This window comes from Chanodichthys erythropterus, chromosome 14 (assembly GCF_024489055.1).
Source record: "Chanodichthys erythropterus isolate Z2021 chromosome 14, ASM2448905v1, whole genome shotgun sequence".
NCBI classification, from domain to species: Eukaryota; Metazoa; Chordata; class Actinopteri; order Cypriniformes; family Xenocyprididae; genus Chanodichthys; species Chanodichthys erythropterus.
The window spans coordinates 33,377,706-33,399,383 of record NC_090234.1 but is presented as its reverse complement, the minus strand read 5'-3'; the positions used below and the strand labels follow the sequence as shown (position 1 = coordinate 33,399,383).

The 21,678-nt window shown below is 37.0% G+C and overlaps 2 protein-coding genes across 9 annotated transcripts; one reads left to right on the top strand and one right to left on the bottom strand.

Annotated features, from left to right (window-relative positions):
• Positions 1-893: 893 nt before the first annotated feature.
• On the bottom strand, positions 894-17,014 carry tfdp1a (transcription factor Dp-1, a). Of its 4 annotated transcripts, none has more exons than XM_067410654.1 (12): positions 16,877-17,014; positions 10,908-10,992; positions 10,766-10,832; positions 10,496-10,599; positions 6,688-6,809; positions 4,440-4,605; positions 4,168-4,314; positions 3,997-4,065; positions 3,761-3,912; positions 3,490-3,656; positions 3,326-3,404; positions 894-2,131 (listed from the first exon to the last, which is right to left on the bottom strand). In XM_067410654.1, exons 1-12 carry the CDS (start codon positions 16,954-16,956, stop codon positions 1,990-1,992), a joined length of 1,380 nt encoding a protein of 459 aa, XP_067266755.1. In that variant the 5' UTR covers positions 16,957-17,014; the 3' UTR covers positions 894-1,989. The 4 variants fall into 4 exon arrangements, with proteins under 4 accessions (XP_067266755.1, XP_067266756.1, XP_067266754.1 ...); XM_067410655.1 differs by lacking the exon at positions 16,877-17,014 and adding an exon at positions 13,568-14,077; XM_067410653.1 differs by lacking the exon at positions 16,877-17,014 and adding an exon at positions 12,268-12,359.
• dcun1d2a (DCN1, defective in cullin neddylation 1, domain containing 2a) lies at positions 16,861-21,545 on the top strand. Of its 5 annotated transcripts, none has more exons than XM_067410657.1 (7): positions 16,861-16,993; positions 18,221-18,437; positions 19,389-19,557; positions 19,940-20,070; positions 20,173-20,255; positions 20,415-20,511; positions 20,651-21,545. In XM_067410657.1, the coding sequence occupies exons 1-7, from the start codon at positions 16,991-16,993 to the stop codon at positions 20,728-20,730; spliced, it is 780 nt and encodes a 259-aa protein (XP_067266758.1). In that variant the 5' UTR covers positions 16,861-16,990; the 3' UTR covers positions 20,731-21,545. The 5 variants fall into 5 exon arrangements, 2 of the variants coding, with proteins under 2 accessions (XP_067266758.1, XP_067266759.1); XM_067410658.1 differs by lacking the exon at positions 16,861-16,993 and adding an exon at positions 18,103-18,119; XR_010897205.1 differs by lacking the exon at positions 16,861-16,993 and having other exon boundaries at positions 18,030-18,437; positions 20,393-20,511; positions 20,651-20,702.
• The last annotated feature ends 133 nt before the right edge of the window (positions 21,546-21,678 follow it).

Sequence of the window (21,678 nt, the reverse complement as noted above, 5' to 3'; positions counted from 1 at the left end):
ATTAAAATACTTTTTGCAACATGGTGCAAAATGCTAATCTCCTTCCTAAACCTACACTACCTTTCAAAGTTTTGTGATCTGTAAGTTTTTTTTTATTGAAATAAAAGTAATGAATAGCTTTATTCATTTATGTTACAAAAGATTTCTGTTTCAAATAAATACTGTTCTCTTGAACTTTCTATTCAAAGAATCCTGAAAAAAGTATTAATCAGCACAATGGTTATCAACATTGCTAATAATGAGAAGTGTTTCTTGAGCACCAAATCACCACATTAAAATAATTTTTGAAGGATCATGTGACACTGAAGACTGAAGTAAGGATGTTGAAAATTCAGCTTTGCCATTACAAGAATAAATTACATTTTAAAAAAGAAAATAGCTATTTTAAATTGTAATATTTAACAATATTACTATTTACTGTATTTTTGATCTAATTAATACAGCCTTGATAAACATAAGATACTTATTTCAAAACATTTTACAGACCTCAAACTTTTGAACATCAGTGTGTATGACCAGATGTAATAAATAATTTTAACAAAATAGATTCATCCTCAAAGAATCGGTGAAAAAAAAGACATGCTAACAGTAGGCTAGCCCGCTTAATAAAGAAAGAAATGAGAGGAAGTAGAGTCCTGAAGGGGGTTCGACAATATGGATCGCACAGGGACCCTTCTGCCATACAGTTAACAATCAATGGCTATGTGGTGTGGCAAGTGAATGCTAAAAGTACAAATATTCTCAAAACAAAAAAAAAACAAAACAAAAAGTACGCACTCTCAAATATTATGGTCATATAAATGGCAAAGAATTAGAAAATGTTATGCCATGTCAACTTCCTGAATGCAAATCTAGTCACACTAGGCACATATATAAAATAAAGTTTATTGAAATTAGTAGTATTACATTAGTGTCGCAAATAAACACAATGAGTTTGAATTCTTAAAACATTCTTTATATTTAAATTTGAAACTTATATTAGATTACAGAAAAAAGTTACTTTGAGGAGTCAGTACAAGGATTCCGTTTTTTTTTTTTTTTTTTTTAAAGGAAATTTCCAAAGGGAAGTCCAGAGAGACCTAAAGACCATATCTTTTTAATACACAACAATAATCGTACACGCTTCAAGGTATTACAGAGAAACGAATCTTGATATCATGTGGTTAAAAAACAAAGCATTTTTATATTCCTATAACTGCTTTAAGGTACTGAAGTTTCTCCGGTGTCTCTAGGACAGGTTGGCCTATGAAGTTCCGAAACCAAAAGAAAACAAACAAAACACAAAAAGACTGACTTCTCAGAGTCCTCCAAAAAAGTAGCGCTCTGCAGAACGCCAAGGAGCCGAACACACACAGGAGGAGATTCTACAAAAAAAGCCTGCAAGAAATCATCAGGTCAGCATACGAAAAGAGTCCACACATCCAAAGACCTGCCCTTCATGGGGCAAAAAATAGCAGCCGGCTTTGTAGGTTCTTCGATTCATTAGTCTCCAAATCGTCAGAATGCAAAATCAAGCCAGCACATTCAAAAACAAAAAAGTTCATCCAAAAACAGAAGAGAACTACTTCACACAGAGATCCACACAACATTTTTCAACAGCTCTCAAGGCTGTACGCAAGAGGGGTTTTCTTCAGGAGGGAAGGTTTCAGAGGGTCACGCAGAACAGAGCGGATAACACCCAGCAGGAGCGCTGCGACGGGGAATAAAGTGACACCTCTAAACTTCAGCAAAGTCCTTCAGCTGAAAACTATAATTCCCAGCAGGCAAAGCACACAGCCTAGGATGATGTGCTTGTCCTGAGCTCAGAAAGACGAGGATGAAAACAACTCATTCCATTAAAGCCCGTGTTCTTCAATGCCCTTTCTCTGACAGAGAGTGAAGGAAACGGTGAGTTGCAGAAGAGTAAAAAGAACGATGTGGTTGATCAATCCTCGGATATGGCAGCTGGAAGAACTTGTGCATGATGGACAGGTTGAATGAGGGCTGGGCTTAGTCCTCGTCATCGTTTTCGTCAAATTCATCATCATCCTCATCGTCCTCGCCCATGTAAGAGACGGGGGTCTCGACTCGAGAGCCGCTGTAGTGGGAGTCATTAGAACTCGAAGCCATCGTGCCGTCTGCCCCACCGTCACTGTCAGAGAAACAGACGAAAGAGAAACTGGATGAAAAACAAGACACATAGACTCTTTTAAAGGGGACCTGAACCACAAGAAATGAGTCCACAGAGCATGCTTGCTATATTCCAAGTCTTTTGATAGCTTTGTGACCCAATTTGAAGCCATTATTCACTGAATTTCTTCCCCTGCACCTCCTCTGTTCCTTACACAAAGTTATCAGATAGCTTAGAAAAAATTAAGTATATGGTGCATATTAACTATTATGGACTACTTTCATGGTACTACCCTAAAATTGAGAAATCTTTCTGCCTCAGTTCACTAGTCTCATATATATATATAAAATAAAATTGTATAATGTATAAAATTTGAAAATAATAAAATTCTGAATCAGTGAACCTTGAGATTTTAAGATATGAAGCTCAAAAAGGTTATAAGAGTGGTGTTACCACCCTTTCACCTCACTGTAAATTAACCAGACAATCAAAAGTACCATCAGAACTATACTTCTCATCATTTCTATCAGAAAACATCACTTTAATTCAACTCAACTTGCTTTGAAGGATTGTCAAAGCATCCCAGGTTATGGCCTAAGGTTAAATAGTGCATAGTGGTCACCGTATTGTACAGGTACACTACCATTCAAAAGTTTGGGTTAATGAGATCTTTTAAAAGTTTGGAGTTAGTAAAATTTTAAAACACCTTTGAAATAAGTCTCTTCCGCTCACCGAGGCTGCATTTATTTGATCAAAAGTACAGCATAAACAGTAATATTGAGAAATATTACCACAGTTTAAAATAACCTCTATTTTTAATACATTTTAAAATGCAATTTATTCCTGTGATGGAAAAGCTGAATTTTCAGCAGCCATTACTATAGTCTTTAATGTCACAAGATCCTTCAGAATTCTAATATGCTGAAAACAATAGAAACTGATACATTTTTCCAGAATTCTTTGATGAATAAAAGTTTAAAAGAACAGCATATATTTCAAATAGAAATCTTTCATAATGTAGAAGTCTTCACTGTCACTTATAAAGAAAATAAAAAGTATTAAATAAATAAATAAAATCTTACTGACCCTAAAGTTTTGAATGGTAGTGAGTGACTGGAAACGATCATGGTGTAACCTGATTCAATAGCTACTCCTGTTTCCAACTTCCATCCATTTTATTAATGAACAACTGAAAGGTGCACAACAGAAACTCACCTCCCAACATGATAGCGGCCTCCGTTAGCAGACGAAGCCCCTGTCATGTAGACATTACTGATAGGCCCCTGTGCCATTTCTGCATTCAAAATGTAACCATCAAATTAAAAATTTGATCTTTTGATCACATATATACTTTGATGTGGTGGCCAACTGGCACTAACCTGTGACGTAGGGCTCCAGTGCTTTGGGCACCAAGCTCCTGGCAGTCTTCAGGTCCTCAGCAGAGCACTTACCCACCTCTAGACCACAAGCCATGCCCATGCGCTTCAATACCTCAATGTCATCATGAATCTCAAACATACTATCAAAGTTGAAGAGGTACTCAAACCTGACAACAAATGGAAGTAATGAGAAAAGATGTGTGAAGTGAAGATCTTTGATATTTGAGTCATGCCACCAACAGCCTAGATGGTTTGACTTTTAATATCATACTTGTCATTGGAGATGCTGCAGTCAATGACGGTTTTCTTGCTGGTGTTGACGATGATGAATGGCAGGTGAATGACCGAGTTGGCAGGCGGGGGTCTTTTCGTCTGTTGTTCTCTCTGGCGGTTCCGCTGTACAAGGTTCTTGAAGGCAATTTGCTGCAATTGAAAAAATACATTAATTTTCAAATGTTCATCATTAAAAAAAAAAAATCTTATAAAACAAAAAGAGCAACTTCTGACCTGTAAAATGAGTTCTTGAAGTTGCGACTGTTTTTGTTTGATTCTCTCCAAACGCCTTTGCCTCTCCACCTTAAAAAAAAAAAAAACAACAGTTTAAACTAGTTGCCCTACTAATTGTCTAATAGGAAATCTCAAAAACTTTAGGTGAAATAAAAGAACGAGTAAACCCACCTCCAGGTTCTGGCACTCCTGAGCAGAGTTTGTGGGCAGGCCAATCCATTTAATCTCCTTTTTCTCTTTGGAGATGATATTCATGGCCATCAGCACATTAAGCGCATCGTACACACGCCGTCGAATGTTCTTCTGGTCATACACATGCTAATAAGGGACAAAGAAAGAAAGTGAAGCACTATTCATTATGAGATACAAGTAAAAAAGCAACTCTAAATCGCTGCACTTAAACACAGCTCCGGATCAAAGTCTGGCCACAGGAAGAGGCTTACCGCATCATTGGGGGAGATATGATTATCACCAGAGCTGAACTCAGCCACAAGCTCATCAGCAACCTCGTTGTAGGTTGTGACACCCTTCCGTTGGACCTTCTCACAAACCTTCATGGAGAAATGTCTGAGGCCTTTCCCATTCTTCTCCCCCTTCTTACCCCTCTTCCTGGAGAAAAAGCCAAACAAACACCAAATTATTGCATGATAATGCATGATGTTTGGCACGGAGGTCCGGGACCAAAAGCCTAGAACCTCGAGCACTGAGGCCAAAATCAATTTCGAGTTTCCACTGTCTCCACTGTTCCACTTAACATGCCGCCATAGAATGACATCACACAACCTCACCATTCCACCAGCTGACTGAAAACTAGCTAGATGAGCAAGATGAGCAAAATGAGCATGACAGAAGCCAATGTTTGGTCTTTCCTTAAAGTCTTAGTTCACTTCGCAATTAACATTTCATGATAATTCACTCACCCCATGTCATCCAAGATGTTCATATCTTTCTTTCTACAGCTGAAAAGAAATTGTTTTTTTTTTTTGGAAAACATTCTAGGACTTTTCTCCATTTAGCAGACTTCAACGGCTACCAACGGGTTTAAGGTTCAAATTGCAGTCTAAATGCAGCTTCAAATGGCTCTACACGATTCTAACTGAGGAATAAGGTCTTATCTAGTTAAACGATTGGTCATTTTCTAAAAAAAAAAAAAAAATTACACTTTTTAACTACAAATGCTCGTCTTGCACTAACTCTGCGATGTGCCACGCATTACATAATCATGTTAGAAAGGTCATGCGTGACATAGGCAGAAGTAACGCGGTAGGGCGAAAATCTCATTTTCTCCTCCAACTTCAAAATCGCCAAACATCGTTGTTTGACCTTTTTTTGAAAAGGGTGTTTGACTTAGTCTTCGCACGTTCGCTTAGTAAACACTTGACCGATCATTTTGCCAGGTAAGACCCTTATTACTTGGCTGGGATCGTGTAGACCCCTTTGAAACTGCGTTTAAACTGCAATTTGGATCTTCAACCCGTTGGTAGCCACTGAAGTCCACTATATGGAGAAAAATCCTGAAAGGTTTTCCTCAAAAAACTTAATTTCTTTTCGACTGAAGAAAGAAAGACAAACATGAGGGTGAGTAAATTATTAGGAAATTTTAATTCTGAAGTGAATTAATCCTTTAAGACTCCAACTGGTAAAAAAAACAAAAACTGGTATTTACCATTTCATATAAAAAGATAACAAATACCTATTCAGTTGCACCTGCTTCCATTTCTGATCACAGAAATGCACAAAACAACTCCATTAAAGCTTTTAAGTCCAAAGGCTTACACATTTAGAAAAATATTTTTAAAGTATCATGTTCAAATCAGTATCAAAAATATCATGTTTGTCAGATTTCTTTCTAATTTTTCGTGAAATTATGCAATCTGAGGAGGTTTGAGCGATCTCTCCCATCTCACTATATTGTAATCCTTTCAGCCAGAGCAACAGAGGGAGCTCACAAGAAGAAAAAAGTAGTAGTTATGAGTTTTACAAGTTAACTGGAGTGCATGTAATTTACGACACATATGCAGATGCATTAGTCCGGTATCAACAATGGCACAGGGAAGAGACAGATGAAACATGAAATCAATAAATAAATACACAATTATAATCATACATGATTTTTCTATGTTTGTCAAGTAGTCTCTGGTATTTTCCATAAACATATGTGTAATTATTATCACAATGGTTAGCATAAGTAGTACCCTTTAGCATTGCATATATTTCTGCCTCATAATGTGACCAGAATACCCATCAGATGACAACTGGAAGTTATTTCAAACATATGCTGGTGTCTGAAAGTGAGTTGAGCTGAAAATTGTTTTAAATGTCTTAAATGTTGAGGATAGCTGGTAGCCTGTTATGATAACATAGGATATTAGCAGCGGTGTTGACCCTTTCCTGACTCGGGTAAACTCCACCTTTGTTCATGACCACACCTCAAGCCCCAGTTGGCCTGCATTGGACCAAGGTATTTGGCAGGCTAAAAAACCCTGGCCGCTGGCCCCAAGAATGCGCAGACAAGGTCTAATCAAGCCCCGGAAGTGACAGTGGAAACACGACTGGCCCTGGCACGCACTAGCACACTTACTTTTGGCCCGACAGTGGAAATGTGGCTAAGGACAGAAAAGCACCTGGTTCCACCTGATCTATTTCTGAAAGAGAAATGTAATTACGTTATAAAGTAGTCTGCTGACTTACCCCGAGGACCACGGAGAAGCTTCCGATGGTTGACTCTGGGTGATAAACTGAGAGCTGGGTGTGTGTGGGCTGTTCATTAGGATCACATTGGAGCCACTGGGCCTCTGAGGTGTGCTGATGACCTGTGATAGAGACAATCAGGTTAGAAGATAATACGGCAAACATAATAAAATGAGTAAATGATGCTGCATATTGAAGTATGATATTTAAACAGATCACATTACAATGAAATCTAAACTAAAAGAGTTATTAACACTGATGTTAAGGAAGGTAAACATTCAACTAGACAAATGCAAGCTAATGTGTTTCTTTTTTATGCTGGTTACACATAAATGACACTGCTCCTATTCTCACTGACATATGGCAAGGAATTAACAACACAGCAGCTGTGAATATGCAGGTGGCTAAACAGCAAGCATCAGTTAAAGGAGCAAACGATTCCTCTTTTCTAAATGAGTTCATTCCATTTTTTAGTTGTTATGGGAAGCCGGTTTCAGTCTCTGACAATGGAGGACACCCTTCAAACCCTGATTCTGTCCAGCAATTAAAAGCTGCATCGCATTCTTGATATATTAAAGCAGCTGAAAACTCCAAAGCTTCAGGCTCAGACAGCATAGGTTATATTCCACAACTGTTCCCATTCCTAAGAAGGAGATACCTCACTTCTTCAATAATTTCTGTGAATTGCTCCATCTGGATTAATAAAACTGTAAATCTAAACATAACCATTCTTGGAAATCTGTTTCAGCCTGAACTGTCAGATCAGAATTCAAGTAATTCTCTTTCTTCATTCAGGAGATGGTGAGTGTTCGTCATCCTGAGAATCTAGCTGTGTGTAAAACACTGAACGGGCAATGGCAACATTTCCATTTTTCCATTAGCTCTTCCCATACTGACGCCTGGCTACTTTTAGTTGTTGTAAACGAAAGTCACTTGCAGGGCTCAAAAATAAAAATGGCCTGATGGCCTGGGCCCAAAGTGAGAGTTTCGTGCCAGCTGACGAAAGTGCAACTCGCCCTATTTTGCTCATGCTTGAGTTCTTTAGTTTCAACGCTCTTACATTTGTTGATTGTATTATATATGGGTTTTATGCCTTGCTTTGTTGAAAATGCAAGAATGAATTATGATAGTTAAGTTAAAATGGATGGAATATTAAATCAGTAATGTTCTGCTCAATTGCTATTAATGATGGTTAAAGCTGTCATATATTTTTGTAATCAAAAATATATACTGCTATATATTAACGTGTGATTTTAAGAGCCTTTGGGGTCAGGATGATTTTTTTTTTTTTGGGAAAGAAATTAAGTATTCTGCAAGGATATGTTAAAAATATATCTCTCTATCTCTCTATATATCTCTATCTCTCTATCTCTCTATCTATAATATAATATAATATAATATAATATAATATATCTTTTAGTATAATGAGCTGTTCATTTGAACCTTAGATTTATCCAAGAATCCTGGGGGGGGATTTTCTGTCCCTAGCCTTTACAGAAATATTACAATTGAAAAACATTCTTTATATTTTAAAATGAAACTATGTTATTTGAACAATTAAACCTTCTTGAGCTTTTTTTTTTTTTTATGAAAGTTGACACTGGAGTTACTGTCAATAGTGTCTCCCATTTATAGATAAACTTTATTCAAAGCTATTCATTTAGTTCTTTTGCATAAAATAGCACCAAGATTACATGATTCTAACTTTTCTTATTGTTAATCCTCCTTCGGGTAGGTATGGCTAAATTGAGGGTATATGGCTAAATTGAGTGCAGCTGAGAAGCAGCGACTTTACAGACAGCGTATTTAACAGACATTTTTAAAATGTTGTTTATGATATTTAACTGACTGCTTTCACCAAGTGACAATGATGATCTTTGATTGTATACCAAAAGTAAAAATTTAGTCCCATCTACTTAATTATAGTTAAAGAATGTTTGTCACTGGTGATTCATTGTCACTGGTGTTACTGTTTGTCTGTCACATTAAATAAAATGTGTCATATGTGACATGATAATTTTACATCCATTGAATTCTGCTACACTCAAGAATTAAGATTTAAAGGACTGCATCATTACATGAGAAATAATATTTCATAAAAATTTTTAAAAATGCCAGAGAAGTAAGGTAACAGCAGTGACAAATTTTTTATTTGTGGTCTTTAAATAAATGCACAAAAAAAAAAAAAAACACACACACACATTAAGCGGTCATTTATGTGTATTCATAAAGTCAAAGTGTACCATCATAATGTGGTCTAAGTTTAAATGTTAGGAAAGTAAATGCATTTTAAGACATCTTGCCATACCAAAAGTGGATGTTTCTGTAGAATGACCCTTCCAGAAAAATATTAAAGGGATAATTGACTCAAATGAAAATTCTGTCATCAAACCCATAAGACTTTTCATCTTCGGAACTGAAATGAAGATGTTTCGATGAAATCTGAGAGATTTCCATTTCTCCATTGACAAAAGTTCATAAAGAGATTGTAAAACTAATCCATATGAATTGAGAGGTTTAGTGCAAATTTAATGAAGAAACTCGATCACTTTATATAATGAACAGATTGAATTTAGGCTTTTATTCACATATAAACATTGATCAGCTAATATAAAAGCTAAATCAAACCTGCTAGACGCATGAGAACAAACATCACGGGTTCTTGTAGAAGCTCAAACTTGCTGCATAACACCAGAATGAACCTCATTGGTTCTTGTGGAAGCTCAAACGTGCTGGGTAACACAAGAATGAACCTCATTGGTTCATGTGGAAGCTCAAACGTGCTGGGTAACACCAGAATGAACCTCACTGGTTCTTACACAAGCAAACATGCTTGAGCTTCTGTTTACCACAACTGATGTGCGAGTTGAATGTTTATATGTGAATAAAATTAAATGAAATCTGTTTATCATATAAAGTGATTGTGTCTCTTCAGAAAATGTGGACTAAACCGCTCATTTTATATGGATTAGTTTTATGATCTTTTTACGAACTTTTCAAAATGGTAGTTGCGTAGCGGTCAATGGAGGGACTGAAATCACTAAGATTTCATTAAAATATCTTCACTTGTGTTTCGAAACTGAACGAAAGTCTTACGGGTTTGGAATGACATGAGGATACGTAAATGACAAAATTTTGGGGTGAACTAACCCTTTAAAGAAGCACAGATGTTTTCAACACTGTGAATAATGCTAATGGCCGGTTCAATGTACATGGTTCAAGTGACCCAATTCGGATTTTTTTTCCTCCCATGTGGCACAGATCTGATATGACCCACGAACATGTAAGCAACAACAACAACACATGGATTTCACTATTCTGCATTTGCATCTGCCATGTAAGCAGAAAGATCGGAAATTCCTGTAAATGCGAGTCGCATGTCATTGGAAAGGCGACAGTGGCCAACCTCGAACAAACACATGACTCTTTTCAATGCCCAGGCTGCAATAAGGGCTTTCCTCTTTTTCCTCTGCCTTAAGAGACCAATGTTTCGCTGACCTTTAAAGATGGTACATAAAGCAAAAGCTTGTATTATCATTTTGTTTGCATTTGCAAATTGTGCCATTTTTACTTTCTTTTCATCTTAAGCTTTTCTGGGTCAGTACGTCTACCTTGAGTTGTTTTGCATAAATGCAAATATCATATATGGGACACTTTTAAAAGATGTAAGCTGGTTGTCAAAAAAAAAAAAAAAAATTCAGATATAGTCAACAAATCGTAATTGGGTATCAAGACCTGTAGTGTAAATGCGGCCCATGTGATCAATACGTTTTAGCATTCATGCAGCCAAACTCCATTTAAATCTTACCATATGTGGTGCGATGTTCACGTTGGAAGGGCCCAGTGTTTTTGGCAAAAGCTGTTTTCCAACAGTCACTGACTGAGGATGCACCGTTACTAAAGACAGCACACCTGCAGGCGTAGTATACAGAGAAAACATCTTAATCCAGTGCTATATAAGGTCAAGCAGGTGTCTGGGTTTTTGTAAAGCATTACTGTAAGGACTAACTCTCTTGAAAAAAAATAGCTGCTGATGGAGTGCACTATTATCTTCAGAAACTCCAAACGTCCCTCTTACCTTTGCCAGGGCTCAAGTTCTGATCGATGAAAACCTTCAGCTCCCCATTGGCCTCAATCAGACCAGCCTGTAGAGAACAAGATGACCATCAAACTCATTGACTGTCAGTCGATTACATCTAATAGAGCTAGAGAATACTCACATCTTTGGCCATGATCCCTGGGGCTGAGGAATAGATGCTTGGTCTAGCTGAAAAACCTGAGCCAAATTTCCACAACAAAACGTTTCTGCAACAGAATTGAAAACTGGTTTGGCAAAAGAGCAGAGGACACTTGAAGACTGTAACCAAGGTTACAATACAAATCTTTGTTTCTCATAGAAAAAGTGACTAATGAGGAAAGTTTTTATTTGCAACATCCTCCTGATCTATGAACAGAAGCGGCTGGTCTCTACAGTAGGCCTCAGAATTGCCTAAATCCTCTGTGAGTAAGCATTCATCCAAAATGCTAAATCATACATGATGCAAAAAAAAATTAAAATAAAACTTGAGGCATTAGCACTCGACATGTTTTCTTGGATGATCAGTATCAGTAAAAGATTACTAAAACATACAAAGCTTGATGATTTGAATTCTTACTATTTTTGTTTGGCAGAAAACAACAAACTGCCCATTTTTGTCAAAAACTCAAAGCTACTCAATATCAATAACTTGTTTATTGAATTGTTGTATAAAAAGCAGCATCATACTTGCAATAATGCTATAGTACTGAATTTCATCAGATGAATGCTGACCCTCAGCACAGCAGCACTCTTGCTAGTGTGAATGAGAAATGGACTGACACTCTGTCACAGGTAAAGTGGACTAAAATAAGACTTGAGCACACGTTTAAGAACCGAAACAGTGTGAATGCAAAGACAGTTGGGTTCTTCGACACTCAGTTCACTTAAAGAGGTTTAAGTTTGCTTATTTAAAATGCGGTCTAGGTAGGAAGCTCACTAGGTTTTGAGACAACCATAGGTGATGAAAACGAGGCCCGCCGATTTGCTTCCACAGCACTCATGCAGCTTATATTATCAGACAAAGACCTCGACGAATCTTTTCATCTCTTTAACATCAAAACTTCAACACATGCACTCAAAAACCGCATGCAATCTTTATTAAATCATTTATATGCAACAGTCCCTGTCGTTTAGAGTAACTTTTTAGCAAAAGCAATGGGCCCTAAAATATAGAAAATATTCCTGCCCAATGTCTTAAGTTATAAAAAGCATGTAAACGCATAACGCAGAACGATGACCCGTTTGATTTTATATTTTCCGCTTCAAACATAATGCACAATCGGAGCAGTATGTACTATAATAAAGCGTGTTAGCCCAGTTAGCTAGCTGCCTTTCAAACACGTTTTGGAATGAAACCCAGTTCTAAATGTGATCAAAACGCGCCCCTCCTGTTTAAATGTGACCAGGTCGGGTATTGTGCATGTGCTCGTACCGTTTTGCGAACGGATCGGACTTAAATGGCCATCTGGAAATGAAGTGTGTAAACTTTCCTCTGAACTTACAGTCCTGAAGCCCTTTGCCTTCTTAGGTGCTGTTTTTGTTGGCATAGCCAGTTAGCAAGAGGACAGAGGAAGAGGAGGTCTGAAGCCCATCTCTCAAACAGGAAACAAAGATAAATCAAATAATAAGAGAAAATAAAAATATCATGTGCAGTGTATGATCGTGCTTTAGTAAGGAGCTTGCACATGAGAGATGTTTGATTGTAAGATCATGGCACATTCATGAAACCCAAAATGGATGCGGACGTTAGAAGCATGCACATAAAAGACGCATGGCAACTGTAAAATCATCATGCATGATTTCAAAAAGGTATTCAAATGATGTGTTTCACACATAGTTTCTCTAATTTACTTTAGGCACAAAATATAAAAACGATCTCTTTAAATGTAGCAACACAGCTGACAGTCAGTCATAACACTATACTGCTGGAGGGTAACACAATTCATTGGTTCACCACAGCATGGGTTTAGACGACTGAAAATCCTTCAAAAGTGGAAAATAATTGAGCAAAATGGGGCATAATTGTTAACTAACTCATCAGAACTAATTTAACAAGCAGGATGGTTTTGGTTTAATGCCTGGCAGCCATTTTACATGGAAGCTAAAGCAAAGCCAACATGCAGTGATGCTTTGATAGCTTGCTAGCTGAAGTGACAGGTCCATATGACGACCTAAAGTACTTATAATCTAGTTCATACACCCCTCACGGTTATGCACAATGAACAACAATAACAGTTATATTTTGCAAAAGTGTTTCAAAAAAGCTTTAGAGCGAATATAGGATAAAGCTGTTAAGCTAGCGAGCTAACGTAGTAAGCTAACTTCCACTCAAATCGAGGTCATCCCAGCCGCTTTAGTATAATCAACCTTAGATCTGCATACTATTGTTTACTACACGTCCAGTGTTGTATACCAGAGCTTTTCCGTGCAGTAGCCAACCATCACTAAAGATCAGTGCGGATTTCCCATTGCACTGCACTGACAGAAGCACTTGACATGGGTTAGCTTGCTGGCTAACACAAGCCATTTGAGACAGACAGTTTCAATCTTTCACATGAGTGATAAGTATTCCGGACTGACGGTTGATAGACTAACGATTCCATTATGTATAATTACATGAAGATACACGCTGAGGTGACTGGCCGGTTTGGCTGGCAGACGCAGTAATTTCATGCCAAATTATCTTATCATCTTCAAACGCAGATAAATGGCAGCTCCTTTAAGCTATGATGAATTATAGATACAGAAAATAGAGGTCAAAGCTGTCTACGTGGACCCCAAGCCCCCCCTGGTCTCACTTACGGTCGGTTGCATCCGCCTTCAACTGTCTAGCGCTGAATGAATAGGAGCGCGCACAGCTGAAACTGCTCCCTCTCCGGGTCTGTAAAACTGAGCTTGGCGGTGTCTACGCCACGGGAAATCCGATTGGACGGTGATGCGCGTGACGCCAGAGGAGCGTGGTACGGAAGACACGCCCACGCTAAATTCTGATTGGGTAGAGCTCTACAGTACCCGACTTACATTTTTATTAGTGGTTCGTTGCATTGGACCCCACCCCACTGCGTCTGAAGGCGGAGCGTGCGTAGGAATACATGTAAATAATAAAGAGAAACTCACGAATAAAATGGTTAATGCATATAAAGTATCTCATAAATCAGTCAAAGACAAATGGCTGTTATCAATATTTCCAAGATAATAACTAGTTATGTGTATTTCCAAGTTTAATTACCACTTTTGCGTAACTTTCTAACGATATTTGCATTAATACCACTTCCCCATTGCACTGTTACATAAATGCTATTCTATTTATTTTTTATCATTATTAGGTAGAGGTGTAAAATGTACTGAGAAATTGTAGGCCTGGTTAAGTACAGATAATTTATCAAAAGTATTTCTCAATTCAAAGTATAAAAAAAGAAGTGTTTGGCCTTGTTAGTCACATGTATTTTGAACTTTTAAAACTTTAATGGAGTATATATATATATATATATATATATATATATATATATATATATATATATATATATATATATATATATATATATATATATATATATATTATTTTGTCCTTGTGGATGCAATTGAGTAAAAACATTTAGTTTAACAGAACTCTAGTAAAGTACATATTCTCCAAAATAGTATACTATTGAAGTAGGCTATAAAATCCATATTTTGGAAGCAATTGGTGTTAAATAAACAGAGGTCAATATTTAGAAAGTATATATCAGCTCACTTTAAAATGACTGTAATTAAACTATGTGTTTTAGGGTTGCTTTTTTCACCGTATAAAAATTTAATGTGATTTTAACTGTAAAATATTGTAAAAACGCTATGGAAAAAACTGTTACTAGGTTAACAGTAAGTTCCTGTACTATATACAGGGGAAAACTGTAAAACATATAACCAGACATTTTATGTAAGTTTACAGTAAATTGCTGTTAATTTTAAAATTTTTAGAAGTAAAAAAAAACAAAACAAATAAACGTATAATTTACAGACAAAAACAGTAAACTGATATTCCCACATTCCCTATGAAACACTCCACATTTGAAAGTATTTTGTTTAAATATTCATGTTTCTTAATAGTTTTTGTTATCAGTTATACAATAGGGTTTTATGTTACATCTTCTGTTGTTTAATGAAAGTTTATTGCATTATGTAAGTGTTGTGGGTTACCATGATGATGTTTCGCGTTTGCATGAATGACTCTGTGCACCTTCTATATATTAGTATATACTTCAGCTCGTGGAAAAGCTACTAACTCTGATTCTTCATGTGACTTTCTCTTTTACATTTTTATTCTTTGGTCTTTGCATTATTATGGTGGTTGTCAGTATATGTTAAAGGTACAAAACATATTTTAGTAGAAGTGTGCATTGTTGAATTTACTGGTTTACTTTCAAATGTTCTTGTAATTACAGTTTTATACTGTAAAATATACAGTATGTGTTTACAGTTTTTCTGTATTTAAAAAATAATAATTCTGGCAACCACATCTGGCAAAATTATTTTGTAAGAACTACTGTATTTTTTTTTTTACAGTGTGGTTTATGGCTCTGTAAGCCATTTATCTGTATTCATGCTGCCCCCACAGACAGGACTGTACAGTATGTTTTATACAGATAACTACATGGAGATGAGTTCAAAAAAGGGTGTCACCATTTACATGTCACTATCATCTTCAGGTCTCTGGGTGGGCATATTATCTGTACATTTAAGAAGGTGGATTTGCTTTTGGAAAATAGACTAACACATAAATACAATATATATATAGCAATTAAACAGAAACATTATTCAGAAATAAAAATACATTACAGAAACTATTTTTTTTTTCTAAAATATTCAACCAATAAATGAGACATAAACATAATTCAACCTTTATTGCAACTCTATAATCATATACTGTGTCAGTGTGCCTGACTTTAAACACTGTTTGTGTTTACAAATAACTGTGCATGTAAATCAGAGAAGTCTTGCTCTTGCAACACATGATATGTCTGTTTATTAAGAGTTACTGAAACACTTTGAGCAGCAGGTAATTTGACAGACCTGAATATGTACAGACCTGAATAAATAGGTATAACAAATAATACATGTTCAAATCAGTCGGTTTTATTCTGTTCACACTAAACATCCAACACTGTTATCCACTCAAAGGTTTAGCCATACTGCAATGGTCAGCTGAACATGCTCAAAAGTAGGTCATAACCAGTGTTAGATTATGCTGGCAGTCCGCAGATTGTGCTACTGAGAGATGACAGTAGTATATCATAACATTCAGAATTTTTCCCATGATTTTTTACTAGATTTTACATTATTTAAATGCTTAGTTTCATTATCAAAGCTCTGTATTTTAACTGCAGGCGGAAAAACACTGGCCTATTATGCAATGCCATCTAATGAGAATATTCCTCAAAAGCCTGTTGTATCATATTCAACATACATTTTAATATGATTTTTCACAAAAAAAAAAAAAAATGATGTAATGAAGTAAACCTAGTGAATGTTTGTCTTTCAATATTCTACTAACAATGTAAAAGTTGTTATGTTTACATAAAAATCATTAAAGATTTCACAGCAAAAAAGACACTTGTACCACAACCTGAAGGTGGACATAGTTAGGCCTATACTAAAAGGCCTTTTACTTATTAAAAAAGTATGAACTATCAAGTAGAAAGCATATGCTACAATAGATTGTGTGCAACAGGTTGTAGTTAGAGTAGAGAAGCTGCTGTGAAACTAGGTTTCCATTCTGTAAGCTACTCAGTAAAAATACCACAAGAATTCAAATGAATCCCTTTTGAACAGATTCATAACAGATATATGAGCCGTCTGAACAAACCCAATTCTCTAAAATGATTCGGACTTTCAAAGCGCAACGTATAAATGAGTGAATCATTTGAACTGAACTACATGAATTGATTCATATAATAGTTCGTAGGAGAGAGAAAGAGAGATGAAAACAGCTGAACTATTGTCACACTATAGAAAACGTAGTTTAGTAGAGTCGCTAGTTTGTATTAGTTAATACCAACACTGGTAGAAAGATTACAACCATAGATAAAACTACAGAACTCAGGTTTAAACAAACTACAACTCCCAATACTTAACTGTTTCACCGCGCAGACTCGCTGGTGTTCTAGCGCATTCCCTTGATGCCTCCACGCATGCGCAGTCGTACATGGGAGCATTGGGTATCAATTTGGTCAAACAGCGGGTGATAAAATGGTAGGTGACATAGAAATTAAAAATATTGCTGTCGTTTTCTGCTTCTGTGTTCGACGGAGAAGATCTGGCAAACGTAGATATCCCACGTCTTGTACCAGTCGTTGTCTGTGCGTGTCGCACCGAGAATGATCATAATTGTGTGTATGTTTTGTATGGGCAGGAAGGTCAGTTGTTGATATTTAGGGAGTTCAGCATGTACCTTTCCGCTTAGGTGTTCTGGAATCAAATCCTATGTAATGCATAATACATACGAGAACGGATATTATTCTGTGCTTTAGCCAGACATGCATGCTGTTAACCCTGTTTTCCTGTTGTGGGTTTTAGAGACCCACAATCCCCTTTTTAATACCTTAAAATCGTACCTAACATTGAACAGGTTAACTGTCATGACTTTTCCAAAATGCATGCGATCTGATTCTTAAAGATTTCAACTTGATGACATGTTTTAATTGTTTTACATGAAAAAACAACAACATATATCTGTTATGGTGTCATTGAGAGCCCAAGTTAAAAACCTGCACTGATATTACTGATATTTTTAAATGTCTACTATTATTTTACACATATACAATAGGGTCTCTGGGACCCCAAACAGCCAGGCAGTCAATGTCAGCAGAACAGGAGGGTTAAGTGTCATCCATACCCAGTCCATGAAATGTCAAACGTCAGTCTTTTAGCCCTGCCCTTTTAACCCAGCCCCCAATAGTAGCCTGGTTATTTACCAGATTGTAATACCCTCTAAACACGTCTTGAGTGGGCTGTCAAACTTTTTGCACATTGTGTTCTGGTTCCATGTCTTGTGATGGCCCGGTCAAAATGGTTCTTTTGAACTTGTTTAAAGAACTAGAGTAAAAACAGCTTACTGTGCATCGATGGAAATAACTGTGGGGTAACCTGGTTGTTTTGCACTGGCTGCCCTGAGCTTGCCATCTCATATTACATGCCAAGCACAAGTGGCCTGTCACAGGTCCTCACATGCTTGGTGCTTCAGACAAACTTGCTATAACCGGTAGAATGTCCTTTTATATTGACACATTGGTCTGGACATTTGCTCACCGCTTTGTTTACGGTTTTTCCAGTTGTCAGCTTTAGTCTTGTGCCTGAATGTGTGCAATTTTCTCTCTCTGTATGTTTGTTTGTGTCTCTTTCTGTTTGTACACACTGCTGAGTGTATTCCTGCGTCTGTCTGAGTTCATGTCTGAGGGCATATCTTTTGTGTCCACACAGCATAAGCTAAAATCCTCCCAAAAGGACAAGGTACGGCAGTTCATGTCCTTCACTCAAGCCGGGGAGAAGACCGCCGTATACTGCCTCACTCAAAATGACTGGAAACTAGAGGTGGCCACCGACAACTACTTTCAGAACCCAGATTTGTACCACAAGGAATCCATGAAAAGCTCGGTGGACCGAAAAAAGCTGGAGCAGCTTTACAATCGATATAAAGGTGAGTTTTTCAAATTCTGATGTTTATTATGCCTGCTGTCCTGTGCCTGAGAGTACCATTGCATGCTTAAAGGTGATTTTTTTTATTCATTAAAAAGTTTTAGAAATAGAGAAATGTATACTTTTTAATATTTTTCTATTACTTTTTACTAAATGTAAAGCTATTTTAGTTTTCTACACAGAGAGGGTTACACCCTCATGGGAGCTGTCATTTTGAGATCACACGACCAGCTGTGTCATGCTGAGTTACTAATAATAAAAACAAGTTTACTTTATATAGTCCTTTTCCAGTGTTTCAAGTCGGCATGAAATGGAAATACACCTGTTTTCTAAGTGCATCATAATGATCTTATTAATCCATGCTTATGTTCCTTTTTTAATGTCAAACATTTCTGATGAAATGACAGACCTTTTTTTTTTTCTGGTGATGTATAGCGGCCTTTCTCCAATCATTTCATCCTCATAAACCCTGCCTCTTAAAATCGACTGTAAGCTTGCATTCAGAACCAAGTCCCCACCCTACATTTTTTCTTATTCCAATAATCATTTGGATGTATGTCACAATATGGAAGAAACCATCTGTCGCTAACTTTGTAACATTGCGACTTTAACCAAACAAAGAACATAATAGAATAAAACTTAGAATAAAAAGTATGTTTGAGTGGAAAAACAAAATTTCCAAACAAGCGATTCTTGTTAGAGCAATGAAACAAGACCTGCAGGTCGAGGTCGCACACCACAGAGCGAAGAGAAAAAAAAAATGGCAGGACCTTCATAAACAAACTTCATGCATGTGTTATTATAAAGCCCAAAACCACTGGGATGAAGTTTCCGTGCCAGCAAAACCTAAAGAAAAACTTTTTAACTTTCTTTGTGCACCTCTCAGAAATGTTTGTTTTGCTTAACTGACACTATTTTTTAAGTGACCTAAGTGTTTTTTATTCTCCCTCAGATCCCCAGGATGAGAATAAGATTGGGATTGATGGAATCCAACAGTTCTGTGATGACCTTAATCTGGATCCAGCGAGCATCAGTGTTCTGGTTGTGGCATGGAAATTCCGTGCGGCAACACAGTGTGAATTCAGCAAAAAAGAGTTCATTGATGGAATGACAGAACTGGGGTGGGCTATGAAATCATTACTTTATTTAGTCATTATTTTGACAATATCTGGGGTGTGTGGCGGCCGGGATTATCATTCTCTGATAATGATCATTTTTGGAATGTCATACATACTACCTGACAGAATCACTGAAATAGTTTCTCTGACAGTCCTCGGCTTTAATAGCTACAGACAAATGGGCCAAACTGAAATGCTTGATGTTACTCAGTCTCAAATTATTATTTTGCGTGTTCCGATTTGCTAAGTGAAGCTGTGGTTGAAATTGGCAGAATAGAAGAAGTCAGGTTGAAATTGCTAAGAGCATGTTCAATATAAATCTTTGTGTATGAATGACATGTATGTGAGCCAGTGATTAGACCTAAACTTTACATTTCTTCTTCAGCTGTGACAGTCCGGAGAAACTTCGAGCTCTTCTGCCCAGATTAGAACAGGATCTGAAAGACAGCGGAAAGTTTAAAGATTTCTACCAGTTCACCTTCAACTTTGCCAAGAATCCTGGACAAAAAGGTTTAGGTAATGGCACCTTAATGTTCTTTTTTTCTGCATTTTTGTGTGACTTCACTCTGAATAAACAGTCAACTACATTAATGTTTGAACCGTCTTTTTCCATTACAGATTTAGAGATGGCAGTAGCATATTGGAACCTGGTTCTGGCTGGACGTTTTAAGTTCCTAGACCTCTGGAACAGATTTTTATTGGTAAGTCATTACAGCATTGGACTTTTGACCCTCTTTAGCGCTGAGTACAAATTAAAATGGGTTTTCTGGCTGCTACGCAACACATTAACCACATAGTGGAATAATTTCCTTTAGCAATTAATTTAGATGCTCTCTAGTCTCTGCCCTTATTTTGCGCAGGAGCATCATAAACGATCAATTCCCAAAGACACGTGGAACTTGCTTCTGGATTTCGGCAACATGATCGCAGATGACATGTCAAACTATGATGAAGAAGGTGAGACATGTCATCAATTTTTGCTGTATTTTGTGAGCTAATATGATTTTAGTGATTTTTGAAGCTGTACTGTAAATTGGCTGGCTTTATTCATAGATTATGATGGATTTTAATCATGTGACCTCCTGTTTTGTTTCAGGAGCATGGCCTGTTCTCATTGATGACTTTGTGGAATACGCTCGGCCAATCGTGACAGGATCAAAACGCAAAACTGTATAGTAACGCTACCACTGGGCGAGAACTCGCACTTTGGTCGCCTCATTGACTTTGTAGTTTTTTTTAAAGACTTGTAAGCATAATAAGAGAGAACTAAGTAAAACACTTGAAACCGACAAGTTTTGCAAAAGGAAAACAGGATGGAAAAGACGACTCAGACTTCCACACACCGCACGGGAAGGACAAGAGTGCAAGACTCAAGATTTCCGATAGAGCCATCAAATGCACATGGCCAGCTATATTTGCACTGGCTACTCAATTCTAGCCCGAAACCTTTGGAGATTTTGGGTGGATATCTTTGAACCTAGTACCTCATCTCCATAGCAATCAGTGTCACTCTATAGGGCAGAGTCCTCATTGCCTACCCACTCCTTACAGTCTGAATTATGGAATAGTCTCTCCAGTTTCGTTTTAGATTATGTACCCATCTGTCTGGGCGTGTATCTCATGCAGGGCTTGATGCTGATCATGTCCGCATTTTAAGCCAGACGTTCATGGGCAGCACAGCATGCGGCTCGCAACACCAGCACTATTGTTACAGTTGTAAAATACTGTATCTACTGCAGCAGTATGTACAGAGAGAAATGTATTATCAGTAATGTTTTATTATATGAAATATGAGACATATGAAAGAAAAGCGTGGTCTAAAAAAAGATGCCTCCATACCATGTTCTTGTGTGATTTTAGGTCAAACGTGTCATCTGCCCTGTTGCGGAACTTGTAACAACATGGTTCAGTGTTACTCTTTTCTTTTTTCTTTTTTTTTTTTTCTTTACCAGATTTATGTTGAGAAATAAATTATTGCCCTTTATGTTCTTCTCAATCTACAACAACCCTGTTATTCTTTAACAGGAATCATATAATAGACTTGGACAACAAGAGGCTTTGCTAGCTTTCACTTTGAAACATTCTCCCATCAGTATCACAAATTCAACACACTTCAAAATAATC

Bases quoted from the DNA above. Each gene is read 5' to 3' on its own strand.
- tfdp1a (XM_067410654.1), bottom strand. From the start codon at position 16,956: ATGCTCCCATGTACGACTGCGCATGCGTGGAGGCATCAAGGGAATGCG. The intron at 10,993-16,876 runs GTTAAGTATTGG...ATTCTGTTGCAG, and splicing joins CGAGTCTGCGCGGTGAAACA to AAACGTTTTGTTGTGGAAAT. The intron at 4,066-4,167 runs GTGGGTTTACTC...TTTTTTTTTAAG, and splicing joins AGGAGTGCCAGAACCTGGAG to GTGGAGAGGCAAAGGCGTTT.
- dcun1d2a (XM_067410657.1), top strand. The intron at 20,071-20,172 runs GTAATGGCACCT...TTTCCATTACAG, and splicing joins TCCTGGACAAAAAGGTTTAG to ATTTAGAGATGGCAGTAGCA. The intron at 20,256-20,414 runs GTAAGTCATTAC...TATTTTGCGCAG, and splicing joins TCTGGAACAGATTTTTATTG to GAGCATCATAAACGATCAAT.